General features: G+C 40.3%; 1 protein-coding gene across 2 annotated transcripts in view; it reads left to right on the forward strand.

Annotated features, from left to right (window-relative positions):
* The window catches only part of LOC132834980 (elongation of very long chain fatty acids protein 6-like), a 107287-nt gene that overhangs the window by 92057 nt on the left and 1687 nt on the right, over nucleotides 1-13543 (forward strand). Inside the window, exon 4 of one of the 2 annotated variants that reach the window (XM_060854157.1) lies at nucleotides 6979-7063. In XM_060854157.1, the coding sequence (XP_060710140.1) occupies nucleotides 6979-7063 (85 nt within the window). Of the gene's footprint in view, nucleotides 1-6978; nucleotides 7443-13543 lie in introns of those variants that run through there. The other variant, XM_060854155.1, reaches the window with a different exon arrangement.

Here is a 13543-nt window from a genome sequence, read left to right on the forward strand (position 1 = left end):
ACCCGAGTACTCTGTGGAAAGCTAGAGAAGTGATTGCTGGGCCTCTTACTGACATATTTGTATCATCGATAGTCACATGTCAGGTGCCTGAAACTGGAGGTTGGCAAATGGGGTGCCACTGTTTAAGAAGAGCGGTAAAGACAAGCCAGGGAACTATAGACCGGTGAACCTAACCTCAGTGGTGGGCAAGTTGTTGGAGGGAATCCTGAGGGACAGGATGTACATGTTTTTTAAAAAGGCAAGGACTGATTCGGGATAGTCAACATGGCTTTGTGCGTGGGAAATCATGTCTCACAAACTTGATTGAGTTTTTTGAAGAAGTAACAAAGAAGATTGATGAGGGCAGAACAGTATATGGACTTCAGTAAGGCGTTTGACAAGGTTCCCCATGGGAGACTGATTAGCAAACTTAGATCTCATGGAATACCGGGAGTACTAGCAATTTGGATGCAGAACTGGTTCAAAGGTAGAAGACAAAGGGTGGTAGTGGAGGATTGTTTTTCCGACTTGAGGCCTGTGACCAGTGGAGTGCCACAAGGATCGGTGCTGGGCCCTCTACTTTTTGTCATTTACATAAATAATTTGGATGCGAGCATAAGAGGTACAGTTAGTAAGTTTGCAGATGACACCAAAATTGGAGGTGTAGTGGACAGCGAAGAGGGTTACCTCAGATTACAACAGGATCTTGACCAAATGAGCCAATGGGCTGAGAAGTGGCAGATGGAGTTTAATTCAGATAAATGCGAGGTGTTGCATTTTGGGAAAGCAAATCAGGTGCTTACTCCATACCCAGCCCCTGCCCAGCGTGTGTACTCTCCTTGGCTCTTAGAGTCATAGAGATGTACAGCATGGAAACCGGCCCTTCAATCCAACCCGTCCATGCCAACCAGATATCCCAACCCAATCTCGTCCCACCTACCAGCACCCAGCCAATATCCCTCCAAACCCTTCCTATTCATATACCCATCCAAATGCCTCATAAATGTTGTAATTGTACCAACTTCCACCACTTCCTGTGGCAGCTCATTCCATACACGTACTACCCACTGTGTGATAAAGTTGCCCCGTAGTTCTCTTTTATATCTTTCCCCTCTCACCTTAAACCTATACCCTCTCGTTCTGGACTCCCCGACCCCAGGGAAAAAAACTTTGCCTATTTACCCTATCCATGCCCCTCATAATTTTGTAAACTTCTAGAACGTCACACCTCAGCCTCCGACGCTCCAGGGAAAACAGCCCCAGCCTGTTCAGCGTTTCCCTGTAGCTCAAATCCTCCAACCCTGGCAACATCCTTGTAAATCGTTTTTGAACACTTTCAAGTTTCACGACATCTTTCCGATAGGAAGGAGACCAGAATTGCACGCAATTTTCCAACAGTGGCCGAACCAGTGCCACTGACTTAGCTTCTTTTACCACATCTTTTCCCACAGTGCCTTTCTTTAATGAAGAACTGTGACTCTGTGTCCCACTTTCTGGCAATGAAAAATCCTTTTCCAGTGCCCTTCTGAAAGCACCGGCACTGTAATTTTCTGTGTCCCCCTCCATTACAATAAAAACACTTGAGGCAATAGTTATTGGAGACTCGATAGTTCAGGGCACAGATAGGCGGTTTTGTGGGGACGAGAGAGACTCCCAGGTGCAAGGGTACGTGATGTCTCTGATCGTGTTTTTCGGGTCCTTAAGGGGGAGGGGGAGCAGCCCGAAGTCGTGGTCCACATTGGCACCAACGACATAGGTAGGAAGAGGGATGAGGATATTAGGCAGGCTTTCAGGGAGCTAGGTTGGAAGCTCAGAGTTAGAACAAACAGAGTTGTTATCTCTGGTTTGTTACCCGTGCCACGTGATAGAGAGTCGAGGAATAGGGAGAGAGAGCAGTTAAATGCGTGGCTATAGGGATGGTGCAGGAGGGAGGAATTCCAGTTTCTGGATAACTGGGGTTCTTTCTGGGGAAGGTGGGACCTCTATAAACAGGATGGTCTACACCTGAACCTGAGGGGCACCAGTATCCTTGGGGGGAGGTTTGCTAGTGTTCTTTCGGGAGGTTTAAACTAACTCTGCAGGGGCATGGGAACCTAGACTGTAGCTTTAGGGTGCAAGACCTGGAGTGTAGGGAGGTTAGGAACATGGCATTAATCTCGAAGGAGGGTGCCTGTAAACAGGAAGGTGGCTTGAAGTGTGTATACTTCAATGCGAGAAGTATACGAAATAAGGTAGGTGAACTTGCAGCGTGGGTTGGTACCTGGGAGTTCGATGTTGTGGCTATTACGGACACATGGGTAGAACAGGGACAGGATTGGTTGTTGCAGGTTCCAGGGTTTAAATGTTTTAGTAGGGTCAGAGGTGGGGGTAAAAGAGGGGGAGGTGTGGCATTGCTTGTCAAAGATAGTATTACGGCAGTGGAAAGGATGATGAATGAAGACTCGTCATCTGAGGTAGTTTGGGCTGAGCTTAGAAATAGGAAAGGTGAGGTCACCCTGTTAGTTTTCTACAGGCCTCCTAATAGTCCTAGAGACGTAGAAGAAAGGATTGCGAGGGTGATTCAGGAAAAGAGTGAAAGTAATAGGGTGGTTGTTATGGGGGACTTTAACTTTCCAGATATTGACTGGGGAAGCTATAGCTTGAGTATGTTAGATGGGTCGGTGTTTGTCCAATGTGTGCAGGAGGGTTTCCTGACCCAATATGTAGACAGGCCAACAAGAGGTGAGGCCATACTGGATTTGGTTCTGGGTAACGAACCAGGCCAGGTGTTAGAATTGGAGGGAGGTGAGCACTTTGGGGACAGTGTCCACAATTCGGTGACTTTTACTTTAGTGATGGAGAGGGATAGGTGTGCACTACAGGGCAAGAGTTATAGCTGGGGGCAGGAAAATTAGGATGCGGAAATTGTGAAAAGTAGGCTTCAAGGGAAGGGTGCAATCGATATGTGGAGCTTGTTCAAGGAGCAACTATTGAGTGTCCTTGATAAGTATGTACCTGTCAGGCAGGGAGGAAAGGGTCGTGTGAGGGAGCCGAGGTTTAATAAGGAATTGGAATCCCTTGTTAAAGGGAAGAGGGCAGCCTATGTAAAGATGAGGCATGAAGGTTCAATTGGGGCGATTAAGAGTTATAAGGTAGCCAGGAAGGATCTAAAGAGAGAGCTAAGAGCAGCAAGGAGGGGACATGAAAAGTCCTTGGTTGGTAGGATTAGGGAAAACCCAAAGGCTTTCTATAGGTATGTCAGGAATAAAAGAATGACTAGGGTAGGAATAGGTCCAGTCAAGGATAGTAGTAGGAAGTTGCGTGTGGAGGCTGAAGAAATCAGGGAGACACTGAATGAATACTTTTCGTCAGTATTACTCAGGAACAGGACGTTGTTGCCGATGTGAATATTGAGTCACAATTAATTAGAATGGATGGCTTTGCGATATGTAGGGAAGAGGTGTTGGAAATTCTGGAAAGGGTGAATATAGATAAGTCCCCTGGGCCCGATAGCATTTATCCTAGGATCCTCTGGGAAGCAAGGGAGGAGATTGCAGAGCCATTGGCCTTGATTTTTTATGTCCTCGTTGTCTGCAGGAATAGTGCCAGAAGACTGGAGGACAGCAAATGTGGTTCCCTTGTTCAAGAAGGGGAGTAGGGATAACCCTAGTAACTATAGGCCGGTGAGTCTTACCTCTGTTGTGGGCAAAGTCTTAAGAGAGAATTGTAAGGGATAGGATTTATGAACATCTGGATAGGAAAAATGTAATCAAGGATAGTCAGCATGGTTTTGTGAAGGGCAGGTCGTGCCTCACAAACCTTATTGAATTCTTTGAGAAGGTGACTAAGGAGGTGGACGAGGGTAAAGGGGTAGATGTGGTGTATATGGATTTTAGTAAGGCGTTTGATAAGGTTCCCCATGGTAGGCTACTGCAAAAAATACGGAGGTATGGCATTGAGGGGGAGTTGGAGGTTTGGATTAGGAATTGGCTGGCTGGAAGAAGACAGAGGGTAGTAGTTGATGGTAAAGGTTCATCTTGGAGTGCAGTTACCAGTGGTGTTCCGCAAGGATCTGTTTTGGGACCATTGCTGTTTGTCATTTTTCTAAATGACCTGGAGGAGGGGCTAGAAGGTTGGGTGAGCAAGTTTGCGCATGATATGAAAGTCGGTGGAGGTGTTGACAGTGAGGAAGGATGTGGCAGGTTACAGTGGGATATAGATAAGCTGCAGAGCTGGGCAGAAAGGTGGCAAATGGAGTTCCGGAGTCCTGAGGTCATGTTGCAGTTGTATAAGACTCTGTTGCGGCCGGATCTGGAGTATTGTGTGCAGTTTTGGTCGCCATACTATAGGAAGGATGTGGAGGCACTGGAACGGGTGCAAAGGAGGTTTACCAGGATGTTGCCTGGTATGGTCGGAAGATCGTATGAGGAAAGGCTGAGGCACTTGGGGCTGTTTTCATTTGAGAAAAGAAGGTTTAGGGGTGACTTGATAGAGGTGTACAAGATGATTAGGGGTTTAGATAGGGTTGACCATGAGAAACTTTTTCAACGTATGGAGTCAGCTATTACGAGGGGGCATAGCTTTAAATTAAGGGGTGGTAGGCAAAGGACTGATGTTAGGGGTAGATTCTTTACTCAGCGAGTCATGAGTTCATGGAATGCCCTGCCAGTAACAGTGGTGGACTCTCCCTCTTTATGGGCATTTAAACGGGCATTGGATAGGCATATGGAGGAAAGTGGGCTAGTGTAGGTTGGGTGGGCTTGGATCGGTGCAACATCGAGGGCCGAAGGGCCTGTACTGCGCTGTATTTTTCTTTGTTTTATGTTCTATGAGGCCTTTCACCTCCTTTCCACCTTTTGGGCTTCTTATTTTTCCTGTGGTAATTCTTACCAGTGCTCTTTATTCTTGGTCTTGTAGTGTGGAATCTTCCCTTCTCCCAACATCTGTTCCTCACATCACAACATTCTGGCCGGAAGCTCGTCTTATGCACCAACATGTGCTCATCTGCTAATTCTGCCCTTCTCACTTCCTAAACTTTCTGTTCTCCACGTGAATTCTTACCATCTCTGGAGGTGAGTTTTTAAACTCCTCCAGCAGAATAATCTCTTGTAGAGCCTCAAAGGTCCTATCTATTTTCAAAGTACATACCCATCTATCCAAATTACTATGTTTAATTCTTTCTAACTCAACATAAGTCTGACCTGGTTCCTTATTTATGTTTCTGAACCGCTGTCTATATGCTTTGGTACCAATTCATAAGCACTTAAAATAGCCTATTTAACCTCTACATAATCTCTTGACCCCTCATCTGGCAGTGCAGCAAATACCTCACTAGGTCTGCCTATCAGTTTAGTCTGAACTAGCATTACCCTTAAATCCTCAGACCACTCCATCTGCCTAGCCAATTTTTCAAATGAAATAAAGAAGGCTTCAACATCTTTCTCATCAAATGTGGCAGAGTTTTGATGTATTTGTATATATCTTCTCTTTTAATCTCCATCTTGTTAACTTGACTTTGCTGACTAAGTCGCAACTTCTCAAGTTCAAATTTTCTCTTTTTGCTCAGCTAAGAATCCTCTCTCTCTCTCTCTCTCTATCTATCTCTCTCTTTCTCCCCTTCTCTTTCCCTCACTTCTCTCTCCCTCTCTCTTTGTTTATCTTCTAACTCCATTTTCATAAATGTAATTTAAGTTTTTCTACCTTTACTGCACTTATCTGTTTCTCTGACACACCTAATTGTTTGAGTAATTCCCGTACAATTTCATCTTTACTTTTGTCCTTGGTTAAACCCAAATCTAATTTCTTTGCTAATTCTAAAACTATGGCCTTTTTCTTTCCTTCTAAACTTCCTTGACCAATTTAAGAATCATCATCAAATCCCAGAACCTCTTCAGCAATTTTAAGAGCCATTTCTCTCACTTTTAATTTAATCAACCAAAATTAAACAAATTGTCTCACCTACATTTTATTTAAAGATCTAGGACATTAACCTGCAAGTGTTTAAATCTGCTGGGATTTTTCATACCCTCAAATCTGTCTAAACCAGTTCAAGTCCTGACGACTGAGCCCCCAAACAGTAATGTCACGAGATAAACCCTCCTGCTTAATTTCCTCCAGCAACACAAAAGATTTATCCTGTGCAGTAATCTGTGAAAATTCAAGAGGCCAAGAACTATTAAGTAAAAATTAACAACTTTATTTCTTAAAGTATAACAGAAAGTAATGAACCAGCAACTATTTCCAACTCCTTCCTCTAACCTATCTTTTACTTTACCTTCTGTAATTCTAATCCCGATAAAACCCCTGATTAAGATTTACAAAAAAAATTCAAGTTTCAAAACCAGCCAGCTGTCAAATCTTCTGTTTTAAACTTCTTCTATAGATTTGCTCTCTAGGTCAGTGTCGATGTTTTTTCTCTGTGCAAACTCCTTCTCTAGACAGGTACCTCTCAGAGAGTTCTTATTGGCAGCCCACATCTGTTGGTCTTTTGGCAGTTCTCTAACTGTTCAATTTTTCCCGGTCTTATACCCCAAAGCATCGGATTGTGTCATTGGCTTTTAATATTGTCAACATACTAAATTCAAACTGGATTCGAGTTTGGTACTTTGGGGTGTAATTTAAAATGATTGGCAGTATTTGAATTTGTTTTGTTATCTCCAAGCAACCCAGCTAATCTAGCTGTTTGACCAAATGTTATATTGTTACCTTATTCAGAATACCTGATGCTATATTAGGTAGTTCTAGCTTTTAACTCTCAAAGGTTCATTACCCCTTATACCATCATAACACAAGTTGTGACTTAAGGTGCTCTGGCCTTAAGCATTTTAAGGGACATTTGGATACGTTTACTTTCACAAATACAAATATGCAGTTTGAAAGAAAAACAATAATTGTGTCAGCTTTAGCTTATCTTCTTGCCTCATGATCAGGATTTGACCACGGTGGATTTTGTATTTACCTGTTCAATATGCTTCACATTTTACTAAAGTTTGCTGAACTATCTGATACCTTCTATTGCAGGTGACACTATGTTCATCGTTCTACGGAAACAGAAACTGATATTCCTGCACTGGTATCACCACATCACCGTGTTGCTCTACTCCTGGTATTCTTACAAAGATATGGTAGCTGGTGGTGGCTGGTTTATGACAATGAATTATGGCGTCCATGCCTTTATGTACTCATACTATACACTTCGTGCTGCAGGCTTTCATGTACCACGTAGATTTGCCATGTTTATTACCCTCACCCAGATCATGCAGATGATAATGGGCATGGTGGTTAATGTGCTGATTTACATGTGGATGCACGAGGGTCATTGCCCTTCCTTCTTTGCAAATATCATCTTGTCTTCCATTATGTACTTTAGTTATTTTCTTCTCTTTTGCTGCTTCTTCTATGAAACTTACTTAAACAGGAAGAAAGGTTTAAAGGGAGATTAAACTCAGGGTGATGAACAAGTTAAAGTAATAGTGTCAGTGGTTAATGCACAAACATGGATGATGTTGTGGTTTTGTCTAAGCAGTCTGGAGTTATTTGATATTAACTGTGGGATTCTGTAGATTTTATAGGATTGCACTCTCTATGTTCACATTCCCTACTGCTCTTTCATTGGAAGCTGTTGACTGAATCTCCAGGAAACACTTGAGGTGTCAGGTCAAGCAGATCCCAGAATGTTGAACACCTGAATCTTCTTCATTCCCATTTTGTATAAACTAGACTTGAACCACAAAAATGCGCAGAAGCAGTGGAGTTCTGTGGGTCCATTTCAGCAGCATGCAAAGGAGTGAGCTATGGCCTTAGACTGTTTGATATGGAGATTATAAATGAATGTTCAGAAGGTTTGCTTCACAAACCCTAGTTGACCTTTTCAATGCATCATTTCAAACAACAATAGGAAAGGCCCAGGGGAGAGAGGAAATACAGAAAATTAAGGACAATTTGGAAATAATTTGTTGTGCAGGATATTTCAGACTTCCAGTCGCACTGTAGTCCAGCTTGTGCACTAACCGCTGTATAGTGTGTGGAACATTCTGAAGACACTAATTTTTCCCTAGAATTAAATCTCAAACTGGCATCTTTCCTTATACTTAAGGCAAACACTTTTTGTAACACACATTCTAGATGCAGGATTGAGCACCTTATTGTGTTGGTCCTGCTGACTGAACAAAACTTCAAGGAGTACTGGATTTAAAATTTCATATGTTTGTCCTTGGAACCTAGATAATTGATTATACAAAACTTAGAGGGCTCTTCTTCTATTTATACAACAGTTCAAAGGCAGATCTCTTGTCATGTTTATTGTTGACTCTGAGGAAATGAATATGTCAATTAAACATAGATTTCCAGTGTTTCAAATCCCATTATATAAAGCTGCTGATCCGACCATAAAATAATTAACTTTTTAAAATAATAGCTTTTATCTTGTAATGGGGAGGGCTGGGAAGCATTTGAGAGTTTGCCTACTTTTAATAGTTAAACTTATTAAATATTGAATAAATTGTTGTTGGCATCATTATTTCACAAACCCATGGCATATTCCTTTGCCTACTTTGTTTAATGGAGAGTCATCCAAACTAAGATAAACACTCCATTAAAATAACAGGTGATGAAATGCCACATAAACATACTAAACACTTACCTGCTAATATCTCCAATAGTAGAAATGTAGACTTTAAGTCAGCGTGTTACCTAGCCAATAACTAAAGATCTGGAAATATTCCAATACAGTATAAAAGTTGCCTTCTTTTAATTTGCTAAAGCCATTCCCAAGCAGTGTTCTTAACATCAAAAACTTAACACGCTGAGTCTTGACCAACCAGCAAAATCTGTCACCTTTAGAAAAAATAATCATATGGATAGGTGGCTATGCTTCATTTACAAAAATGCACCCTCATTATAAAAGTCTCAGTCCTTATAAAACTTGGCCTCTTAATGATAAGATATTTTGACAAAGATGTTGCTGTGTAGGATTCATTAATACAGCACTTTCATTAGTCCAGATACAATACTAAGCTCCTTTTATATTATGGATAGAGTGTGTTACTAGATCCACTTGTCACATGTGTAATCAACCTAACAGGGTAAAAAGATAATTCAATATCTTTATTTTCACTCCTGTTCATGGTAACTCATGAACAGAGATTTTGAAAACTTTCATATATCCACTGATGCCCTAACACAGTTAACCAGCGCAAGGTGCTGAAGCAAACTCAAATTGAGCTAAGCATCTCAGCTTTGTTAGGTCCTGTATCTGGAAGCTGAGCGAAGTATGGAGGAAACTCGAATGCAGATGTGTCCAAAGTTGAAAGCTGATTTACCAGTCTAAATGGTGCAGTCTATTGCTTGTCATTCCAAGATAGCTTTTCCCATGCCAAAAAAATGTGTATTAGGCAAAAGGTGGATTTAGCTGTATTGCCATGGTCTGACTTGATAAATTTAGTTAAGAAACAGAGGAAATTGTTTCCTGACTGAAACATTTGCACAAAAGCTTTTTGAATTTGGACTTGGTGGAGCATGGGGTTGATGTGGGGGCCATCTGTCTTTTGTGCCATCAGTAGAATGAGAAATCCTACAATTGATAACATATTATGAATTACTTTGAAGAAAGTCACAAGGAGACAGGTTGGCGTCCACCCTGCAGCATCTTTGCAACCTTTACTGTTAATTCTACAACAGCCATAGCTTAATTGTTTCAGAAATAATCTGTTGTGCAATTTTGAAATTAGCCAGAGTTGGTTTGTTTTCATGATATTCTAGGGTTTCTTGATTCATTTTAGAGTGAAAAGTGAATCATTTTAGATTGTTATCAATTGAGTTTAATGGCAGATGAACAATTGGAAGTTATTTCTTGTCAGAAAAAACAGAACAATGACTTTGAAATGTACTTAAAATATTATAAAGCATGGTTGGTGAGGGGCTGCATTTATTTGTGCCTCAACATGAGGGGGTGCATTTGCTGCACATGCAAAGATGCCAAGTCAGAACCTGTGACATCAAGAGCAGTGACGTCCCAAGCAGAGCCTGCAACGATCACTGTAACTCTATGTTACATTGGATAATCATAGTGCCGGCACTGAGAATGCTTCTATCTTAGCTCAGTCGCACCTTAAGAACTGACAGTTGGCACACAATTGGAAACATGAATTTAATTAATTTTTAAATGGTTTACTGACATCCCTAGCAGCTTTCCCTGTTCTCCTCACCACTGTCCTCACTTTAACTAACAGTCTGCTCACATCAATCACTCTCTTCACATCTCATAGCTCCCTTCAACCCCACCACAGCCTCTTTCTGCTGCCTTGCTTCTGGGATAGAAGGGAATCTAAGGAGACAGGAAATAGAATGAGAACGGCAGGAAAATGGAGGAGAATAGCCAGAGAAATGGTGGTTTAGGCAGCGAATGGCAAAGGGGAGCAGGGAAAGTAGCAATGGAATGGTGAGAGTGTGAGGGGAATTGGGGATTGCAGCAAGGTTACAGTGATTTAAGTGGTTGGAGAAACTATAGATTTGAGTGGGAGCTGACTTCCTAATTTCCATTTCCTGTTTATCAGCAGTAGGAGGTACCATGAGGGAAATATGGATGTGTGGCAGTGCATAATAAGCAGTAATATAGTCAAATACCATGCCTGTAGATCAGGATGAAGCAGCATTCTTGGTTAAAAGGTAATGGGAAAGTGACAAATCTATAAAACAAGATGTGTTTAGAACCACTTATCATTGTACATAAACATTACAAATGTTTGCAACTCCTCTCTTGAAAATAGACAGTGGCTAATTGTACATGTGATGCAAGGCAGCCACCCCTTTGAAAAAGAAGCTGTTTTCCCATAGAACAACAGTAGGGGAAGAGTAAACTTGACCAAAAGCAAGTGTGCATTTAATGTTTAAAGCTAGTTTTGAGTTCATTTTTATTGCATTTTTTTCTTTTATGTTGAGCTCCACTTTGAAGGGTTTTTAACAAATTGTTTATTTTTACAAAAAAAAGCCAAAACTGAAAAAAAAAGTGCTTTTTGCTTTGGTACCCAGAGTTTAACTTTATTGTGCAATTTATTTTAATATAAAGGCAGCTAGAATATTTTGCTACATTATTTAGAACAAAGTAACTAAATGATTTCCCATCTTGCTAAAACAGTTTCCAGAGGCGGAGTTTTTTTTTCTTTTCAATCACATTACCATTAAAATTCTTTTAATGAAGAGTGTGCTATTGTCCAGTTACTAGGTAAATGCAACTGCCTTCTTTTCCATGCAATTTTCTTAATTTACTTAAGCCAACCCCAGGACTCCCAGCAGTTAAAGGAGGCAAATGAGAAGGAACTGTATATAAAGTGTGGAAGATAATGTTTGGAATTGACATTTTAATGTGATGCATTAAGATTCAGTCACCAAAGACAAGTTACATGCCAGTGAAAAACATTTTCACAGATGGGACAGAGCACAGTTTAATGCAAAGAGTGATTCATGCCTGGAATAGCTTTACAGATAATTTAATGGAGGCCAGATGTTTGGATAAATTAAGAGATAGTTTGATGCTTTGACCAGTAAATTATAGCTGTTTGGGAGGATGCATGAAAATATATCAAATGGTCATTCCCTTTGTATTTTCCTTCATTAGAAATGTTTTATTGTACCTAATTTAAATTAAATTGTTGTTGAACTTGGAAATAAATTCAGTTGCTGCATTAGTGCTGCAATAAATTGTTAAAACTCAAAGTTGATTATTATCATAATCAGAATAGAGATGTAATGTTCCTCTGTCCCTATTGAAATCATCACAACCATGCTAAATTAGCAATCCATGGCAACCAAAATAAAACTGCAGTTTGAAATAATTGTGGATATTAATGTATGAACATAACATGGTGATGTTATCCCTTTGCATCATTTTAACTTAGGCTATTTCTGTAAACCGCCTCTTAGAAATGCCAATAATACATTTTATATGGATGCATTAAACATCTATAACTGGATAATTTCACAGCCAGTGTTTTGAGACAATACCTGCAAATACCCTGTTGTTGCACCACAGCATCAATGCCTAAACATTGACTTTGAAAGAAAATCTCGGAAAATTAACAAATAAACACAAGTTGCTGACAGTAATACAGTCAGCTCAATCTATTATAGTTAAAATAACAGAATAAACAGAGACACATGATATTTAATCCTAATTAGCAGAACTGCACTGTCACGTTTTTCACGTGTACAGCTACAAAGAGTGGAAAAAAAAGGGTAGTCAGTTTCAGCAAGACGATTCTTCATTCACTTGTCTGCATTCTCTGACTGGATTTATGCTCAGAGAGTATTGCATTAGTGTGTTTGCACACATACACAAAATTCCTTTCTCAGCAGTCACATTTTAGACAGTGGGGTAATAAGTATTTGCACTATCTAAATGTTTGTGCTAAGTGCAATTATGGAGCAAGCAGGAAATTCAAGGAACAAAAACTCTTGATCACTTTTTAAACGGTATATGCTGCACTGAATTTGCACTTCCTAGCCAAAACATTCTCCTGTCACTTCCCTGAAACAGCTGAGGTCTGACTCAGTTTGCTTTCAAGATTATACAGTGCAAATGTAAATGCACCTTGAGAAAGTTTATGAATACAGAGAGTAATTGCACCAAAAGGAAAAGAAGAGTTTCCATAGAGTTAAGAGGATTGCATGAAATGCAATCTGCTACCCATCTCCAGGAAGTCATTATTTCCACAGCCTGTCTGCAATCATCTCATGCCAAATTGAACATTCTGTTTAAATCTATAAAACTAGTGAACTTTCATTACTTCAATACATTTATGCAGCACAGTCATGTTATTTTATAGGTTGTGGGATTTTGGCTAATTTAGAGTTTACACTTGAGTTTTATACCATTTTTTGGAATGTAAAAGCCATAAAATATTGCAGTTTTATGTCAATATACTATTATTAGTTGAGTATTGTAATACAGCTCTGTTGGTACCAAGCATGAGGTTGTGAAATTAATTTATGTCTCTAAAATGATTAAAAGGTTCAGTAGGGTAGACAAACAGATATTTATCGTTTGCAGGGGACACAATAACTAGGAGCCATAAATGTAAGGTAGTCACTAATAAATGCAGTGGGCAATTCCTCAGCCAAAGGATGGCTTGTGCATGGAACCTGCGACCAAAAGGAGCAGCTAAGTCAACAAGCAGTGATGATTCAAGGGGAAACTAAACAAATACCTGAGGGAGAAAGCAGTTGTTGATGGTGTTAGATGAAGTGGGGTGGCAGGAGACTTGTATGGAGCAGTAGAACCAGCTTAGGCCTTTTGAATCAAATAACCGGTTTCTGTATTGTGAAAACAGTGTAACACCATCTACATTTAAACATTGAGGGCCTCTGGCGGCTACACTGTTGACAAAAATATTAATTCCTAAGATCTTAAAAGCACAGAGCTACATAGTCATTACATAGACTGGCTCCAGCCTATGTTTTTGATAGCCTATGATCAGGGAAGAAATTAAGTTTTTCTGTGAACAGCTTTTTGTAGCAGGGTTCTGAAAAGAAAAGCAACAGCAGAACAAGAAGCCATATCTCCCAATACTTCACTACAAACAACATCTAA

The sequence above is a fragment of the Hemiscyllium ocellatum genome, chromosome 43 (genome assembly GCF_020745735.1).
Source record: "Hemiscyllium ocellatum isolate sHemOce1 chromosome 43, sHemOce1.pat.X.cur, whole genome shotgun sequence".
Lineage (NCBI taxonomy): Eukaryota > Metazoa > Chordata > Chondrichthyes > Orectolobiformes > Hemiscylliidae > Hemiscyllium > Hemiscyllium ocellatum.